Here is a 20,168-nt window from a genome sequence, read left to right as displayed (position 1 = left end):
ATCATTCGGTGGGCCACTTCGATCAATCATTTTTCATTCAATTTCATAATCTTAAAAAGAACAAAAAAGAAAATCTAAATTTTAATAATTAAATTTAATGAACATATTTGGTCATTTAGGGCTTTGGCACTTAGAATGTTAATCAAAGGTGGGCCCCACCGTGTAATATAAACGAATGAATAACAATGCTGTGAATATAACTAATAGGATTTCCAAAATTAAATCAGCATGATTACTATGTGTATTCTACACTACTGGACTCAGGCGAGTAACCCAACGTGTCTCATGATTCATTTAAATTAAAATAAATAATTTATGATGGTTTGATTGATTGAAGTGTTTGTTACAATGTTGTTGATTTAACTATTGTGAATGTATGCTACAGTAAATCACATGCTAATATGTGTCGAATTGCATGAATTATGATAATTGTACGTTAAATTCATATATGAATGTTGTGATCAAGACAAGTAACTATGGTAATTATAAAATTGATGCATTCATACATTATCCATCATTCATTTCATTTGCACATTGCATTATTGGTCATCTAGGCCCTCCTTGGAAGAAATGTCAATCCTGGTAATGCGTTACTAGATATGAGCAATGCTCAAGCCTACCAAAAAGTGAAAGTCTACCCAACGGGTGGATGCGGGTTAACGATCTCCAACCCAAGCAGATGGACGATTGTCCCATCTGATGCATTCATATATAATTTACATTCATATCACTGTGCATACATTTTTGCATTCAATGTTTTATATTATTTTAATTGTTATGATTATGAACCATGCCGGGTTATTTCATTAAGCCCAGCTTATATTTTTATTGATATAAAAACCATTTAGAAGAGCAGTTAGCAGATGATGTGGCGTAGGAACCGGAAGGAGCCGCCGCACCTAAACACAACCCATGTGAAACGTGATTATACTTATCTGAGGATGAATTGATAACATTAGACCATTCATGAATATTTGATTTATTGTTATGATAGTTTTGATTGGTGTATAATGCATATCGGTATTGATTATATGATTTTAATAAATTATTTAGATTTATTTGATTGAAATAATGGAGTTTGGAATAAACGTATTTATAATAGGATGTGATAACAAATGAATGATATTTGAGATTTATGTTATTTTAATGATCGTGAATATTTATATATGCTTGGTTAATTAGTCCTAAATATTATGCATACGTGATTGGAATTCGATGATATTTGGTAGAACTTAGAATGAATGTAATTCCCACATCTAATTAAATTAATCAACAAATAAAGTTAGTATACTCTGTGTACGATTTATAACTTGAAACTTGGGTCTGATGGTGCACACTTTATACTCGAATTTTAGGGCGTGACAACCCAACCAATTGAATCATATGTTAACCATCCACCTATTGGATATATTCCAACATGTCATGTGCATGTGTCATCTAACCCATCCATTAGGTTAATCCCACTAAAAGGGCACATTATTAAAAAAGTAGCTTAATACACTTATTAGGTGGACCACATTGATATTTTGTTATTTTATTTGTAGTTATGCATTGTTTTCTATGGTGTGATTCATTTAACGAGTGGATAAGGTTGATTTTTATACAAGTTTATCTTATTGTGGTGGGCATAATCAATTGGACAATTTAGATGGTGTACTTACATAATTTGAGATATTCTTACACACCACTAGGAGTATGCCATGTGCAACACATGTTGAGTGAAGATAGATGTGTGTTTGTATACATGTTTAGAGAGAGAAAGAGGAGTGGGTGACTCATCCCTACTATTCCCATTTTTATGACCCGATCAAGTCCCTAATCCATGTAATTTTTTAGTTGATATTCCCACATGAGTCAACACGACAAATGTATAGAATGAATGTCGCACAATCATCAAGGTACACCTTACGAATTCTTTGCCTCACCATCTACCCAATCAGACACTTTGTATAGGTTACATATAGAGAAGATGAAATGTCGATGTAGGTTACACTTATTAAAATAAGTGAAAGAAAATAAACTTAATATAGGTTTTTCATAACACTTTGTATGATAAAATTGAATTGTCCACTGACAAGCAAATTTATCTTTAATAGTAATTGTGTTATCTAACAACTAAAGTACCTAAGACTAATATCAAGGGAAAACATGTTCGAAATTACTAATGGTGTATGTACATATACATGTGTGTAATTAAAGGTGATTTACTTATCTTACTTATTTCTCACTTTTCGAGCCTTGTATTAGTCAATTCATCTCTACTAAATATTTTCAACTTCAACGCACTTCTTTATTAGAGCATGTTTAAATCGAATTATATGGTCATATATTGTTTTTATAAAGGATATATACCACGTAAAATACATTTGGATATAATCGATGCAACAGTCTCCATTAAGCTGGATCGTGACAACTACTTGTCGTGGAAAAGCTAAGTTGTCCTTATTTTATGGGCAAACAAATTGCTTAAATTCATCGATGGTTGATAATTGTAAATTTTTGCATGATTATTATCAATTTCATATTCTTTCATCATGCATATAAAAGGTAAATTGGTGTTCATTAGATGTATTTTCATTGTAAAGAAAATTGTTAGAAGTTCAAGATGATCGGAGACATTCAGGAAGTTTAAAAGCCAAGAATTGGCCACTTTCTATGGTGGAGATTATGTATTTATTATATCCACACCGTTCATCCATTTAGAGAGATCATTTTAGATCATGAGCCCAAAAATGAGTCATATCCAAAGCTCAATTGGACCACACCACAAATAGCAGTAAAGACAATGATTCTCACTGTTATAACATTTGTAGGGCTCACCATAAGGTTTGTTTTCCATCCAATCTGTTCCTGAGGTCACAAAGACCTTGATGAAGAGGAAAAAGAAATATCATATCGATCCAAAACTACTGTGACCCCAAAAGGGTTTCAATAGTAAACGTTCAATATCCCACTTTTTTTTCTTTTTTTTTTTTGTGGTCCACTTGATGTTTGGATCTGTCTTATTTTTCAGCTAGCCTTACGACGAGCTTGCCAAATGGATGAACGGTTTGGATATAACATATACCTCATGATGGGACCCACATAACTTGGTGACGCTAACACACCATCCAGGTTGGTGGTGTGCGATACACCAGCCCATCCGCTTCCTGTAAAGAAGGGCTCTGGGCCCTTTTTTTTTTAAGCAGAGAGGGTTTTGGAGTGTCGGAACCCTAAAATCTCTCCCAAATGCTGATGATTTTGAGGATTTTAATGGATTTCGCGTCCAAATCTCTCCAAATCAAAGACTTCGATTCGAATGGCCCATCATATGCAGCTTCCGATCAGGGCGATCTTCTTTACAGGTACCAAAATCTACAGTTAAAAGTTTTTTTTTTTTTTCCAATTTTTTCAAATAATGATGCTCTCCCAACATCCCGGAGTTGGCTACAGTAGCCCTGGTAGGTGTTGTAGCAAATTTCTTGAAAAAACTAATAAAATCCCGATAAAAGTGATAGTATCGTTAATATCGCACTATATTTAGAATAATATTTGGCAATATTATGCTATACAAACTATTTTGTAAAAAATTTCATTTTTTTAGTATCTTCTGAAGGTTTTTGTATCACTATACCATGATATTGATAATATTGGCCGATATATCGGCCGATAGTATCGATATTGCGAACACTGAGTTTAGGTAATCTAAGAAGATTGTCATGGAGAAATCTTTTTATAATAAAGAAAGTTAGTTACCACAACCTTTAGGTTTATAAATATTAGATAATAGCATAGGCAGCCTGTAGAGTTTCGCACCCTAGGAACCTTTATTAGCACATGGAGTAAAAACTCTATGGTAGTTGGTTCACGATGAGAACGAGAGAGAAAGCAAACATTGAATGTCCCTTTCAATCCTCATCGAAGGAACATTTTATGATTATTTTAATTCATGCACGGTTAGAAGTATGTCCAATTTGATTTTATTTTGACTCCACCATATGTGAACTCTTTCGTATTGTCATTTGATGATGTATGCAATGAAAAACCGAAAGCAATCTAAATGCTTGTCCATTAAAATGAGTTTAGAACCACTCAATCAAGTCCACAACTAAGATTTTGAATCATGATATTTTTGTGAAAAGAAATAATTAAATAAAATTATTATATCATTATTGTCAAGTTTTAGGTAAATTTTAACGTTTTTATAACTTTATCACAAAAGTATCATGATTTTAACGCATAAATAACTTAACATTCTAAACAATACTCTCTCTCTCTCTCTCTCTCTCTCTCTCTCTCTCTCTCTCTATATATATATATATATATATATTAATTGCTCATTATTCTTTAATTTTAGCCAATAATTTAAAATTTTTTAAATAAGATTTTTCCAATTATATGCCAAGAAAACTCTTAAAAGTTGAAAACACCCTTAAAATTTTTACAAACCAATAAATTACAAAAATCCATATTTGTTAGCTTTAAAATGCTCATCAAATGACCACATATTTTTCTATTAATAAAAATTAAAAAAATTTAAAAAAATCACAAATACTAAAAAAGAGAAGCAATCCCCTATAAATCGTACTGTAGGAAACCTTATGTGCAAGTTCTATTAATAAAAAATTAAAAATTAAAAAAAATCACAAATACTAAAAAAGAGAAGCAATCCCCTATAAGTTGTACTGTAGGAAACCTTATGTGCAGGCAAAAGGGGAGCAACTCAAGTGGGCCCCACCATGATGTGTATTTGATATCTATGTTAACAATTCTTACAAACATTTTTAATAAAATTTACACTTTTTTCTAAAGTTTTTCAAAAAATTATAGATTAGTAAATATGAGAAATGCTCCAGTGCCATTATAACTTATAATGCTCCAAGTTGCAGTGGTCCACTTGAATAGTCTAATTCAATCCAATTCAATAATCCATATTGTTCATTAGGCCTTACTCATGTTATGGAATACCATGCAAACATTGTACCAATCCAAGAAATATTAACCATTGATCCACAACCTTTAATATGGATGGTCAGGATTGTTTACACAAACATTGGTCCAATTAATAATTTGACCCATCTATTTGTTAGGCCCATCACGGATTACTCATGATTATAAAGAGTCGCTTTTATTAGGAGATCATAATCATACCATCCATAGCTGGGAAAAAAGGATGGGCATAGAACATAGGGCCAAATTGAGGATTGATTATGGTGGTCCATGAAATGTTTTTAGGACTTATTAGACGGTTTAAGTTGATAGATTTAACTTTTCAAATAAGTGGATCTTAGTGCAGTAAAAGCATTGGAGCAATTCTCATTAAGGGCCTGTTTGGGTACCACCAAATAAGTTACCTTTTAAGCTTATTTTAAGTAATTAAGTTGATTTTTTTTCCCACTTCAGTTACTTTAGTAAGCTTGATTGTAAAAGTAATTTATGTGCCTAAAGCTACTTATCTTAATAATCAATTATTTTTAACTTATTGCTTTTCTACTTCTCTCTCAACATTCATGTCAAAGGTGGCTCTTTCTCACTATCCATATTAAAAGAGGCCCCAGGTGATGGATTGTCCACATTGAAGGTAGAACTCGTATGGTGGGTAGTCCACACAAAATGTGGGCCCCACATGATGAATGACCCCATATTAATGTGGGCCAACATATAAATGGTCCACATCAAAGGTCAGCCCATAATGATAAAAAGCCCACATCCAAAGCAAGTTGGTATAATGAATGACTCACTTCAAACATGGGGCTTACATGATGGACAATCCACACCAAAGGTGGGCTCCACATAATGGGTAGTGGACATTGGACTTTGACGTTAGGTCCCACATGATGGATGACCCATATTGAAGTGGCCCTACACGATGGACGATTCACATCAAGGGTGGGTCCCCAATGATGAATGATGTCCCACATCCAAGGTAAGCCCTGCATGATGGGTAACCCACATTGAAGGTGAGGCCCACATGACGGATAATCCACATCAAAAGCAAGCTCCGCATGATGGGCGATTAACGATGGTGGGCCGCACATGGTGGATGATCCACATCAAGATGGGCCCCACATGATGGACGGTCCACATTAAGGTAGACTCTACATGATGGACGGTGCACATCAAAAGGTCAACCCTAATGATGAGTGGCCTGTATCCAAGGCGAACCCACATCAGAGGTGAGGCCCATATGATGGACGATCCACATCAAAGGTAGGCTCCACATGATGGGAGGTGGATATTGAAGGTGGGCCCCACACGATGAACAACAACAACATTGATGGTGGGGCCTCACTTGATGGATAACCAACATCAAAGGTTGGCTCTACATAATGGATGGTGCACATTAATGGTTGGACCATCATGATGGATGACCCACATCCATGGTGGACCCCATATGATGGATGACCCACATTAAAGGTGGAGCTTACACAATGATTGGTCCACGTCAAAGGTTGGCCTCACACAATTGATAGTAAATGTGAGGGAGACCAAACAACCCTATGGTATGATTACTAATGACTTTGGAAATTAAATATACTCTTCGACTTTTTTTTATTGATAAGTATGTTTGTTATCCGCCGGATAAATAGAAACTAAGATAAATTACTTATGGCATAGATAACTTATCCAAAATAACTAACCATCCGTACACCTAAGTATAACTAGAAATGATCTAGTAGTCTATCAAGTAAAAAAATCACACCAATCTACTAATTCTAACCATCCCATCGACCTCCTATAACATGGATGGTCAAGATCGTTGATGAAAGTGGGCCTAGTCAACAATTTAGACTCTATTTGTTGGGATCCATCATGGAACGGTGATGGCTCAAATTAAAATTTCTAAGCATTCCATCGTTGGCTTGGGAAACGAATGGCTGTAAAAATGAGTCCAACGTATGTATAAATTATATCATGCAATTAGGTGTTATATTCACGTCGAGGCCCACTAAATATATGATGAACCCAGTAGATGGTCTGGATTGATCGATGCAACATGGATCACTACAAACTTATGCTACTACAAGTGCACTGAGTCTTGGACGTAATGGACGGCTCAGGTTGATTTGTCGGACTATCCACGTGTTTCAACGCAACTAAAGGCGCTGCAACTTATAATGCTCTAGGAATATTGGATCATTTCTCTTTAAAGTAATAGAAGAAAACAAAAGACACTTGCCATTTTTGGGCTTCTTTAGTAGGTGCGGATTAGACGCGGCACCGGCCCCACCCAAGACGGTGCGGCACTCGTAGTGGGGCCCACCTTGATATATTTATTCTATATCCACTCCGTCCATCCATTTTTTCGTTTCATTTTATGTCATAATGCTAAAAATGAAGTAGATCCAAATCTTAAGTGGACCATACTGTGGGAAGCAGTGGTGATTGAATGCTCCACCGTAAAAAACTTCCTGGAACTTCTATAATGTTTCCATAATTTTTATTTCCATCCAACCTGTTGATAAGATCACAAAGAACTTTATGAAAGTATAAAAATAAATATCAGATTGACCCAAAATTTCTATGACCCACAAAAAGATTTAATTATTAATCACTACTGTTTCATGTAGTATGGTCCACTTGAGATTTGGATCTTGTTCATTTTTTGGTCTTATGCCACAAAATATTCTGAAAAAACGGATGGACGGTTTGGATATAAAATACATGCAACAAGACGGGTCCCAGGTTAAGTGCCGCACCATTTCCGTGATGTCGGTCCGCATGTAATCTGCTTCCGCTTTAGTGGAAGGATGACGAGGGCCGGTCATGTCTGGATAACGAGCCGTGAGTGCGGGCTTCGAGTAGGAAGCGGATTGCGTCTCAATGCGTACAGGCAGGGCTATGTGGGGCCCACCATGATGTATGTGTTTTATCCACGCCGTCCATTCGAATTTTCAGATCATTTTACTTTATGAGTCTGAAAATTAGATCGGTCCAATGTGAGTATCCTGCACTATAGGAAGTAGTGACGATAATGAAACTCACCGTTGAAACTTTCCTAGGAGCCACCTTTATGTTTATTTTCCATTCAAATCTGTTCATAAGGTTATATAGGAGCCACCGTCATGTTTATTTATCAAAATGGTCCAAAAGTTCGGTTGTTTTAAAAGAATAATATTTCTTTTTATTCTTTTAACCTCCTGTAGATTTTTAGTATTTATATGACCAAAATGCACAATAAAAGCATATGAGTTAATCGGTACTCAATCCGATTTCGTGTGTAATACATTCACTCCATCCATCTCCTCCAGCCAGCTCGTTTTGGGAAGTGAGCTAGAAAATCAGGCCGATCCGAAACCCTGGTGGGCCACCCTACAAGCGACAACGGGGTAAGGGACCCTAGCATTGAAATCTCTCCAGGCCCACCGTGATGTTTATATGCCATCCAACCCGATCATCAACCTAGGTGGGCCCAATTGAATTTTTGGTCGGAGGGCTCATAATGAAACTCACCGTTGAAACTTTCATAGGAGCCACCGTTATGTTTATTTTCCATTCAAATCTGTTCATAAGGTTATATAGGAGCCACCGTCATGTTTATTTATCAAAATGGTCCCAAAGTATGGTTGTTTTAAAAGAATAATATTTCTTTTTATTCTTTTAACCTCATATAGCTTTTTAGTGTTTATATGACCAAAATGCACAAGGCTCATGCTTTTACTTCCGGTATAAGCTTCGTAGTTTCAATCTTAATACATTACGTGACCATTACATAGTCACCGAACCCACTTAAAGATAGATCTAATCCATTCATTTTCTTCATGGCCCATTATTTTAGTGGAAAGACACTAATTTCAACATAATACGAGCTTTCTACAGTCCACAACAATTGATAACGGTGACCGTTCACTCCCAATTGTTTCCTTATGGTGTGGCCTCATTTTATCTATAGATGTAACTCATTCTTTGGCACATGACCTTAAATTAAATTTTAAATTCAATGGACAGAGTGGATTTAACACATAACCCATGATGAACCCCACAACCCTTAACACATGATAATATAGGCCCTTAACGCATGATAACCACGACTCAAACCCTTAACATATGACAAACACAACCCTTAACACATGACAACTTTAGCCCTACCTATAGGGATCCAGATATTGTATGTGGGGCCCACTGTAGGTTATTTATCAAATCCACTCCATCCATTAGACTCGAAATTTCATAAAAGGTCATGGGTCAAGGAATGAACCACATCCGCAGATAAGGTGAACCACACCACAACAAAATAATTTAGAGTAAACGATCATTGTTATCGGTTATTATAGGTAACAGAAAGTTCATATCTAGCTAAAATTAATGTTTTCCTACTAAAATGGTAGGTCACAAAAAGAATGAATGGATTGAATCTACCTTTAAGTGGACCCAATCATCACATAATGGCTATGTCAGATTGGGGCTATGAAGCTTCTCCCTATGCAAAAGCATGATGCATTTTGATTCTATAAACAATAAGAAGCCATTAAGATGGTTTTTTTTCTTTTTCTTTTAAAGAAATGAAAAAGAAGCTATTCTCTTGGAATTGCCATACATTGGAACCATTTTAGTAAAACTCATTATTTTGTCATAAAATGTTTAGGCAGTCCATTGGAAAGTTCGTAAAAAGAAAAAATAGTCTTTTTTCTTTTTCTTTAAAAAAAAGAACTAGCCATGGACAAAACATACTATTTAGGGCTATCAATGGGCCAAGGTAAAACGTTGGGCTTGGCCTTAGCCTGCCTTAAGCCAAGCTTAGGTCATAGTATCATGCCCCAGGGGTCGGGTCGGGTTGGGTTGGGCTTAAAACTCAAGCTCGTTCTTTAAATGGGCTGAGCTTGGGCTATGTACAACAGCCTGTTAGCCTGACTCAAATCTGTCCCCCTCGGGCCAATTAAGGGTTACAAGATAATTTTCTAACATACTAAATATATAATACAAATCACTCTTTCTCTAGCAACCCCAAACCCCCTCCTCTTTCTTTCTAACAACCCCGACCCATTACAACAAGTCAATGACCCAAGTCCCCCAAGTCCCATTGCCAATTTGCCAACATGGAAACAACTCAGGCCATCGAAGTCTACATACTTCACAAGTGAAGAGCACGCTTAGTACACCTTCCACGTGTGCTAACCTTGCATATGTTTAGACCATTCGTGTATCACAATTAGGTAAGCCATCCATTTTCAGAAATAGTAGACTCACCTAAGGAACACTTGAGTTTGGGCTCAATCACAGCACAAACAAGCTAGACTCGAGCTCAGGCCCAACAGAAACATTTCAGGCCGGACTATTTGAGCCCGTCATAGGCTCGAGCCGAGTTCAAGCCTACATTGAATAATGCAAGTCGGACTTGAACAAAGCTTGGCCTGACCCTAACCCAGCCTGTTAACACCCCTAGTACCATCTCATCATGCATGTAAAGAACGAAAAGGGCTAAAACATCTGACGGGATAATACATCATGTCATTAAAAGGATCAAGAAAATTGAAATTTCAACTATCCATGGTATATACAATAGAAGAATATCATGGCAATATAAACATAAGTGACAATATGGGATCTTGAGTCACCATCACATGTATGGCCGCCAGCCTACCTATACCATTTCGAGTTCGAGTCATATACACACCTGTCTCCTCTTCTCATTCAATATACCTCACAACCTTAGAGTTCATCAAGCTAAGAAAGATATTATTCTCCAGTCCTTAACAAGAATTCCGAAGGTCCAAAAATCAAGGTTTGTGAGTATGGAAATCTAGGGAGAAGCAAGCATTTGAGCCCAAAGGTGAGGTCTTGATGTATCATTGTCTTCAATTTAATTGCATGCATATCAATATCACATGTTCATGGCTCTTTAAAACTCTTACAAGTTTGAAAATTAAGGGAACCTTCCCGCCACAAAAAACATAGGTTGCGTATTAATGACCCTGCACAAATACCTTTCTAAATAATTTCCCATTCCTTAGCATATGCACACTAACGTAGATTGAAAACAAATTCAATCTTTTTAATTTTTTGAGTGAAACAGTGAATGTTAAAGTATCATTGATATCTTAAATCCAATATGTTATAATAACATCAATGGTGCAAACAACAATGTTAAAATTTCAATTCAAAGTTAAAACCTTATGGGTAGAATCTCCAAACTTTTAATTTAAATAAATAAAATCATGCATCATGGCCTTCAACTTTATCTTCTTGCATGCATCCTAATGCATTTTTTGGATGATTGTCCTAAAAATCACATCCTACAATGTTTTTTTTTTTTTTTTGGGTTAGCCTCAAAAAGCACGTAACTCACTATCAAGAAATTAAGATTATTTTCTGACATAGAGCTCTAGATCAGTTAATCCCACTATTTGATATTTGGAAATAAATCAATGCAGGTTTTAACTCACCAATGAAATATGGTATATTTGTGAGCTCTGATCATGTTGTAAACAAAATCATGGAGTATCTTACTATCTTCTAAAATTTTCATAAGGGTCTTTTCAAACTATTATCACCCTTAAGAACGGTGACTATGAGCTTCCCCCTTGGATTTGGATAAAAATAAAATAAATACTATAATTATTGCAGCTAATTTAGAAGATTTAAAATGGATAATGACATTAAATTAATAAAAATTAAAGGAAGCAAAGAACAGAAAAGGGGTTTAGCATTGAAGGACATTTAGGCATCCAACACCCCCATAGAGGGTGTGTCCAAATGGGCTCTACACTTGGCTGGATCTGCTCAGTCCAAGTCCAGCCCACCTTGGGCCGGGTATCGTATCAGCCTCAAGAGTTGTGTGTCATACCTGGACCTGAATTTTAGGCCTTGTAATGAGTCAGCTGGACCCCACCTGGCATTTTTCTCAAGGCATCACAACTAGGCCCATCCTAGCTGACTTATCTAGCATTGTATGGGATGAAAAAACGGCCTATCTCATTTTCAGACTTATCAACAAATGAACAATTAAAATACAACCCGGATTCTCCTCTGAGCTCCTCAGCTTGGATTTATCAACGAATGATGGTGCAATATGGCAGAATTCAGGGCCTTACGAGAGCCCATTCTATCAAGTTGCCAATGATAATCTCTCCAACCTTCGGAACCAGCTCGACAAAGTAAAATTTGATAGTTTCTCCAGCATCTGAGCTTCATCTTTTCAAACCATGGCTCAAAAACTCAAAAACTCAGCTTGCGTCTTCGCAAGCTGCCCTCGAGAGCTTCTCTCAAGTTTACACGGCTCAGTTACGAGTTGAGTCTGAGGGTTTTAGAACTACGTTTTGAGTGACCGGAAGAGATGAAACGTGGGACCATCAGTGTCATACACCAGTCGCATCTTATCAGTACCGTCATTGGAAGATGCATGCGAGTTATGCTTAGTCTGATGACTGGGAAGCTGTCTTTGCTGGCCGCAACCACAGGCACTGAGTCAGAAGAGGTCCAGATTGGGATAGCAGACATTATCTCAGTTAAAGATAAAAAAATCGGGCCTGGAGAACAGCTAGGGACCACAGGAAACATGTCAGACACAAAAGAAGATCTAAACTGAAAACAGATGAAGCGGGAAAAAAAAAAAAGAGATCCTGAACTAGACCTCTTGAATCGTTGAAGTTGCCCCTTATCAGTTTAGTTCTGATCCAATCAATCTTCCCCGTTGAAGCTCATTTTGGTACAATCAACTGGTTGAGAAAGCATATGGGTCTCCATCCGTCTGGCTGAACCTGTTCTTACAAGGCTTTCTTCTCCATAATCTCTTGCTTCTTGTGTTACACCACGTTTTGGAGTTGGAACTCAAAATCCTAGAAGTTTTAGATGGATGGTTTAGCTGTTGTTAGACGTGCATACTCTACGAGAGGCAAAAGTATTGGCTAGCTGCCGGGGTGTCGACTTTCAATACCTAACAAGGTGGGCCATAGCCCATCTTACGCATGATCTAGCAACCAGCAACCCCATATCCGAAAGTGGGACTTGAAGCCATCATTACATAGGTGTTGTTGGTCTTTATTCTTATCCTAATCACAGCAAGACTTCCTTTTGTAAAGAAAAAGTCTAGCTTATGGCATAGATCAACCAGTGGAGTTAGACAGTTCTTCCCTTTATTTTAAATAGGAGAAAATGAAAATGATTAAGGGTGCGTTTGGTTGCACCAAATACCGTGAATTCGTGATATTTTGCATCAAATTAGACTGATTAATCATGAAATATCATGATATTTGGTGAACCAAACACACCCTAAACCAAATTAGGACATCCCATGAACTGAAAGTTAGCTCCCAATGAGATATATACAGAGTGAAAATTTTGAACTTCTGATCCTAATATTAAATCGATAATTATTTTTCGGAAGTTTTGTGGCATGGGGTACTCTCTTCGTATGGTTTTTACAGTTGCCTTCAGGGTTGTTTTGAGTTGAATAGTTTTTGTTAGGTTTTTTCTGTTATGCTTTCTTTTGTTTTTGTTTGCTGTCCTTTTTTCTTCTGGGTTGCTTCTTCGCCATGTCCTTGGCATAACAGGATTCGTGTAGCTCACCCCAATCAGTTGGGACAAGGCTTAGATGATGATAAGTAGATAGAGGGAAGAATTTAACTTTTCGACACCACTCCTTGGCTCCCTTTAGGCACTGAAAAAGAAAAAAAGAAAAAATTCTAAACTTTTTCGAGACGAGCAGAACACCCGCATTTATTTTTCTCTAACGAAAGTTGCATCCCGAGTATCCTGATGCACCAGTTGGTACAGGTTCAGTGATTAAGATCATCATCATCATCTAAGCCTTATCCCAACTAAGTGATGTCAGCTACATGAATCCTTTTCCACGATTCCAATCTCTCAAGGGCGATGTCTTCAAATGTGCATGAGTTTGGAATGTCATATTGTTCGGATTCATGTTCGAAGTTATGGCATAAATTTGATGCGAACTGCCAACCTGACACAACCCCCTTTATCCAGGCTTGGGACCAGCAATGAGAGCACATAACTCCCACAATCACAATGTAATTGACTATTGCATAGGTTCTATCAAGCGCTATCTAATAGTCTATTGCATAGGTTGATAATAATCATCACGTTTTGGCAGTCCAGATCCTTGAACCTTTTTCTTTTTAATTTCGAAGAAGTCCAGATCATTGAACTCATTGGCACCTGATGCATGAGTCAGTTGGAACAGGTTTGGTGATCCACATTCTTGATTTTTAAAAAAATAAGAATTCCAGGTCATTGAGCCTTTCAGGAAAAAAGAAAAAGAATTCCGGGTCATTGAGCCTTTCATAATTATAATTATAATTATTATTATTTTTTTTAAAAAGGGAGAGAGGAAAGAATTCTAGGTCATTGAACTCAATCGGCACCACAGTGGATAGCGGATGACTGAGAGTCTGCAATCTGGACTTGACAGTAATATTGAGACATGGTAATAATAACCCAAATGATCGAATTTGAAATATATATTCCCATTATTAATTGGCATAAGAGAACAATAACATTCAAGGAACTTGGAAAGGGCAAAGTTGTCTGTCTCCTAACTAAAAGAAGGTTGTGAGAATAAGGAAACTATGTAACTATGCTTACAAAAGAGCATTCAGGCTGAAATTGAGAGGCACACCTTGAATGTGTCTTTCTCTATCTTCAGAGTTGTAGACAGCACTCAGACCTTCTTCCATGCTTTTCAGTTGTGAGTAAAAACCCGGCTTTATACAATGCAGTGAAGAGCCTTGCTGCAGTACTGTGGGATAAGCAGAATGCATTGGCACAGCTCCGCTCCACAGGCGTGAATAATCACCATATCATCAACATCATATCTTTACATTATAACACATGATAAATTTAAATTCCACCACCACAAACTAAAATACTTTCCACAAGTACATAATCACTAAAAACCAAAGATGCCTCTAGCAAAAGACCTTGATGTCTTCATCCGACCCTTTCTTGTAGTTCTTCTGCTGCTCCTCAGAGGAGTCAAATAAAAGCGAAGAAGTCCATGATCCAGGTTTCCAGGTGAGGAGTAGTGAACACTCCGGCTCCGACCAAGCATAATTTCCTTCTTCTTCTTCTGGCAATCAGGTCTAACCCTCTGGAATTCACCATTCCCAACATTTCTGTTCCCACTTGGAATCTGTTGTTTCTTAGCAGAACTTGCGCTGCCACCACACAAATGCGTTATACTGTCTGCTTTGATGGTTTCTGTGTTATTTTCTCTTTGAATTCCACACCATGACTCTGATAGAGACCGCTCCAAAACGTTTTCACGTTTTTTACTCAAGTCCCTAAAAGGGCTGGTTAGACTCCTGTTCCACACCTTACTCCACCCATGAGATTTCCTTCTGGTATTCAGAACTGAGGTGTCTTGGCCAGGTTCGTCATATTTCACATCTCCATTTGGTTCACCCAGATTGCTGCCTGCCAACATGCACTTCTCCTCATCCAAACTCACAGTACTCATCTTGCCCATATCTTTACTATCCGTTGATGGCCTAGGATCCAACGATGATATATCTTCCTCGGGCAGACTCATTCTCCTCCTGTGAGACATTAATGAATTTCGCCAATCAATCCCCGAAGTCCCCATCAGTTTCCCATCTACTGCTTCAATGCCAGTAAAAGATGGAGTAAATGCCTTGCCCATCATGACACCATCCCATGAATGTCTCGGATCCTCCCAAAAGGCATTATTAGAGTTGTAAGATGCCTTTTGATCACAGGAATTACGGAAATCAACCTTGGTCTCCAGCTGTTTCTCCCTGAATCCAACATTCCAGTTGTTAGTCTCCTGAGTTAGAGTTCTCCTGCAAGCACTTCTACTCCATTTCAATACTTTTCTTGAAAACACAGAGCTCCAACAAAATAAGACACTTTTCTCCTTCAATTTCTCATACTCCAGAGAACTGCGTTTCTTCCGAACACCATCATCAACACTGACATCTTCTACAACACCAACAGAGCTGGATGCCTGAGTTTCTGAATTGAAATTTCCCATGACATCACTCTTTGACCCATTTCCATTTTCACGAAACCTAGTTTCTGAATCAAAATTTTCCAGGATATGATTGTTTTCCGACAAATTTGGGTCTGGTGAAACCCCAGTCACAGGATTGAACTTTACCCCAACAGAAATATTTGCAGACCCATTTCTGCATTCAGCAAATCTAACACTGCTTGTGGAATTCTCGATCTGACCTTGATGCTTTGTACCATTTTCTTCATTAACATTATCATCCAAATGAAACAATGACAAGAGGGTTTTCCGTACCCGAATATCTTGAGTTTTCTTTTCAGATCCAGAGACAGGTAGAGAGCACTCTACCTGTTTCTGCTCAGTGTCAAAGGATGGCTTTGGGCTTCTTCCTGCATACTCCACTCGTGACAATCTCTCAACCAAACACGTCGAACAGAAACCAGTGAAAAACTGAGATGGGTGCCGCACGCACCTTGTGAAACTGCTGCTTTCAGGATTCATCTTCGATCAATAAAACCCCAGGTTTCAGCATTTCAAAATGAAAATAACATAAGAATGTGGCGCCTGAGAAACATCAAAATCCTAGTTTTTCCCACCTCCAGAACACCCTAACTAGCTAGCAACAACCCCAAATCAGTGCATTCTACCCAAAAAAAATCTCTGTTTTTGGAGCCAAATGTCACCGAATAATATCCTCAAAACCCCAAGGCTCTGTTTTCACCAGAAAATCTCATAGAATGGTGGCTGTGAACCCTAAATCCCCCAACACAGAAGCAAAAACTCTAACAAATCTCAGCTTTTCGAGCAGAAATTTCTAGAGAAACTCCAGGGGGTGTAATTCACAGACAATGGTAGCTGTAAACCATAAATACCAGCAAAGTTGCAAAATCCAAAAGAAAAAAAGCAGGGGTTACAGAACAGAAATTCACAGATCAGTAGCCGAAGAGGATCAAAGAGCAGTTTTCAAAACAAATTACCAAAAACTGGGGTCATTGAAGCTCTAAATCCCCAAAACACACTTAAAAACCCTAAAAGCCCAACAAAATCCTGTTATTTCGATGCAAAACCCTTAAAAATGGAATCAAAGCTTAAAAATCCGAACATTACGAGACGAAAGCCCTAAAAACCCTACAAATCACTGCATCTAAAGGAGGAACCCCAGAAATCCATGCATTTCAAATCAAAACCCTAGAATCAAGGGATAAAAATCGCAAAACCCCCCAGAAGTTCAAGAGAACCGAAATAACCATGGAATCTAGGGAAAAATCAGCTAATCTCAGAAACGAAACCCTAAAATCAAAGGTTTTTGGTGCCTTTTTCCAAAACCCTAGATCTCTGTTCTTCGGAAACGGGTGAAAAAAGAAAATTTGTGCAAGCTCGGTCGTGGAGAGATGAGAAACCCTAGATTCTGCGAAAAGCTTATCAAAATCTCCGTTGAAAATATTAACAAGGGAAAGTGGAATTACCAGGATATCCTTGCCGTTATCGAAACCACTTGTGTACATCGCGTTATATATATCCAGGGTTAGTTTCTCTATCTTGGGAAAACAGACTAATGAACGTACAATCCATGCCGTCTATCAAGTACAAAAATGTTTTTTCTTTTAATAAAAAATCACGATAATTCAAAATTTTATGTTGACCACAACGAGAAGTAAACCCAAAAATACTTTAAATTCACCTGGAATGGCCCATATTTATTTTTACCATAGTTTTATACTTGGGTAATGCTTTCATTCTGATGAAAAACATCAGATTAATAGATTGGATGACATATAAACCCCACGGGCGTTCCATCCCATTTGTTTCCTATGTAGGGGCCTAATTGAGTCTTATGTTATAATTATTTTCAATGGTTTATATGAGTTAGAGTAACTGATGGACGGTGTGGATCTTGTGAAAATTTCACCCACGTGGGTCTCGGTTTTCGAAAGTAACCCTGGTAGGTACCTATCACAAGGTACGGCAGCGCGGTACGGGGAGTTGACTTCAGATGCTAAAAAAGATAATGAACAACGGATCTAGCACACGTGCGGCAAGGTACCCACGTGGGCACTTTTTTATGCGTGGCCGAGTCTAACACACGTGTGCGCAGCTGGACCGTTCATGGTGGGGGGCCACCGATGGCACACGTTTGTAGAACGTGATCTCAGTAGACGGAAACTTAACATCCAACTCGGATGAAAGGTCGGCCGCACATTAAGATCACCCGCGGCGAAAACAAGATGTACTTGTCAGGTATGCTACGGACGGGTAGCTCTGTAGCGGCCCCGCCGCGATGTATCTGTTTTTTCATACCATATCATTTTAATATATGAACACCAAATAAGGTAGATCCGACGATCCAATGTGCCACGCCACAGATAACTCTTGCGTTTAATAATTTGTGCATTTAATACAACCAAACTTAAACTTATTATCTGGTGTGGTCCACTTGAGTGTTGTATATACGGAAGCAGATTGGCTTGTGTTTGTCACACTAGCTATATAGCCGTGGAAGCGGATTGGCTTGTGTATGTCACACTAGCTAGCTGTATTGATGTCAGCAAATTCCGTGGGTCTGACCATGAGATATGTATTATATCCAAATTGTCTATCCATTCGGCGAGCTGGTTTTAAGGCTTGAGACAAAAAATAAGATGGATCTAACTATCAACTGGACAATATTGTAAAAACCAGCGGGAGATTAAACGTCTACTGTTGAAACCTTTTTTAGATTACAGAAGTTTTGGATCAATATGAAATTTGTTTTTCCTCTTCATTTAGTTATTTTTGACCTTATGAACAGATTGGATGTAAAATAAACGTTATGGTGGGCCCTACAAATTGTTTAACGGTGAAAATCATGATCTTCACTGCTATTTAAGGTGTGGTCCAGATGATCTTTGGATATGATTCATTTTTTGGATAATGCTCTAAAATAATCTTTAAAAATAGATGAACGGTGTAGATATAATAAATACATCATTGTGAGGCCCATGTAACATAACTTTGATCTCCTTTGAACCGTTCGTGTAAAGGTGGGCAAAACAAATCCGATCCGGTGGATCCAAACTGAGTGGATCAGACGGGTCATGGCAAGGCCATGTGCAGGCCGCTAAGCCGGATGACCGTTTACTCTTAGCAGTAGCCCGTGCAAGCTACACCGTGACGCGGAAAGGTCATAAATATCTAAAAAATTAGGGAACCATAGAGCTCACTGGACTTGTGGAGCATCGCGAACCACAGACCCAGTGGACACCCAAAAGTGGGATCTGACACTGATCAAATGCACCCCACCAATGCCAAGACCGGAATCTGGCACTCGCAAATGAAACCGAGATACCAGGCTATCCAGCCGTCGGATCTCTTCTACATTTTCGGTGAAGGTCTAATAAATTTTCCTACACCCATCCACGAACTCTGGGACCCGATCGAGGAACGGTGACCGTTGATCACAAATCGAACCCGCACAACCAAACCCCATATCCGATCGTTCCCAAATTTTGCATGGCCCTTCATCGGGCCATGAAACAGACGAATTTCATGGCCAGAGGGCTACCAGAACCACTCCAATCACCGGAATGGCCCCCACAGGGCCATTTAAAGATCGGAACCGTTGACTCAAACCCCATAACCGTTCATCCGTTTGTTCTCAAATTTTATATGGCCCCTCATTGGGCCATAGGGCACCTACCCACCAAATTTGGTGGCCAAAGGAGTGTTAGGGCCACTCCAACACTAATAGTGAGTCATAGTAGGCTATTTTGAGAATTTGAGGAAACTTTAGGCCAAAGGGCCCAAGTCTAGGAATTAAATCCCTAACCCTTATCTCATAACTCCCACCACAACTACCATTGCCAAGGAAGTTAAGGGAGAGCAAAGAGGAGAAAGGGAGAGTGGAAGAGAGCTAAGGTGGACCTTAGATCAAGGTGGGGCCCAAGGGAATCAACCCTTTCAACTCTCTATCCCTTCTCCAAAGGGAACTCTTCACCACAACCTCAACAATCGTCTATAGGACATCTAGGTAAGATCCTTCACCCTCTTTTCCTTGAAATTCATATATTGAGAAAGGATTTGCATGCATTTCTCACATGCAAGAACTTATTTTAGGGATTCCGGTCGTCCGACCCGAAGCCCTCATTCCTAGGTCGCTCTCCAAGTCTCCATCGACCCATAGGTGCGGACTATTATTCTTAGTTGACCTAGCACCAATTTTAGTATGAGCTTAATGATTTTGATTACTTGGATGTTATACTTAAAATTCTAAAGAGACCCTAGG

The 20,168-nt window shown here is 38.3% G+C and overlaps 1 protein-coding gene across 1 annotated transcript; it reads right to left on the bottom strand.

Moving 5' to 3' along the window:
- Positions 1–14,378: 14,378 nt before the first annotated feature.
- LOC131230998 (protein OCTOPUS-like) lies at positions 14,379–17,332 on the bottom strand. Its single transcript, XM_058227046.1, has one exon. The coding sequence runs from the start codon at positions 16,406–16,408 to the stop codon at positions 14,825–14,827; it is 1,584 nt and encodes a 527-aa protein (XP_058083029.1). The 5' UTR covers positions 16,409–17,332; the 3' UTR covers positions 14,379–14,824.
- Positions 17,333–20,168: the final 2,836 nt, after the last annotated feature.

Source organism: Magnolia sinica, chromosome 17, assembly GCF_029962835.1.
Source record: "Magnolia sinica isolate HGM2019 chromosome 17, MsV1, whole genome shotgun sequence".
In the NCBI taxonomy this organism is placed as follows: Eukaryota; Viridiplantae; Streptophyta; class Magnoliopsida; order Magnoliales; family Magnoliaceae; genus Magnolia; species Magnolia sinica.
This window is presented reverse-complemented; position numbering and strand designations above follow the sequence as displayed.

Bases quoted from the DNA above. Each gene is read 5' to 3' on its own strand.
- LOC131230998 (XM_058227046.1), bottom strand. From the start codon at position 16,408: ATGAATCCTGAAAGCAGCAGTTTCACAAGGTGCGTGCGGCACCCATCT.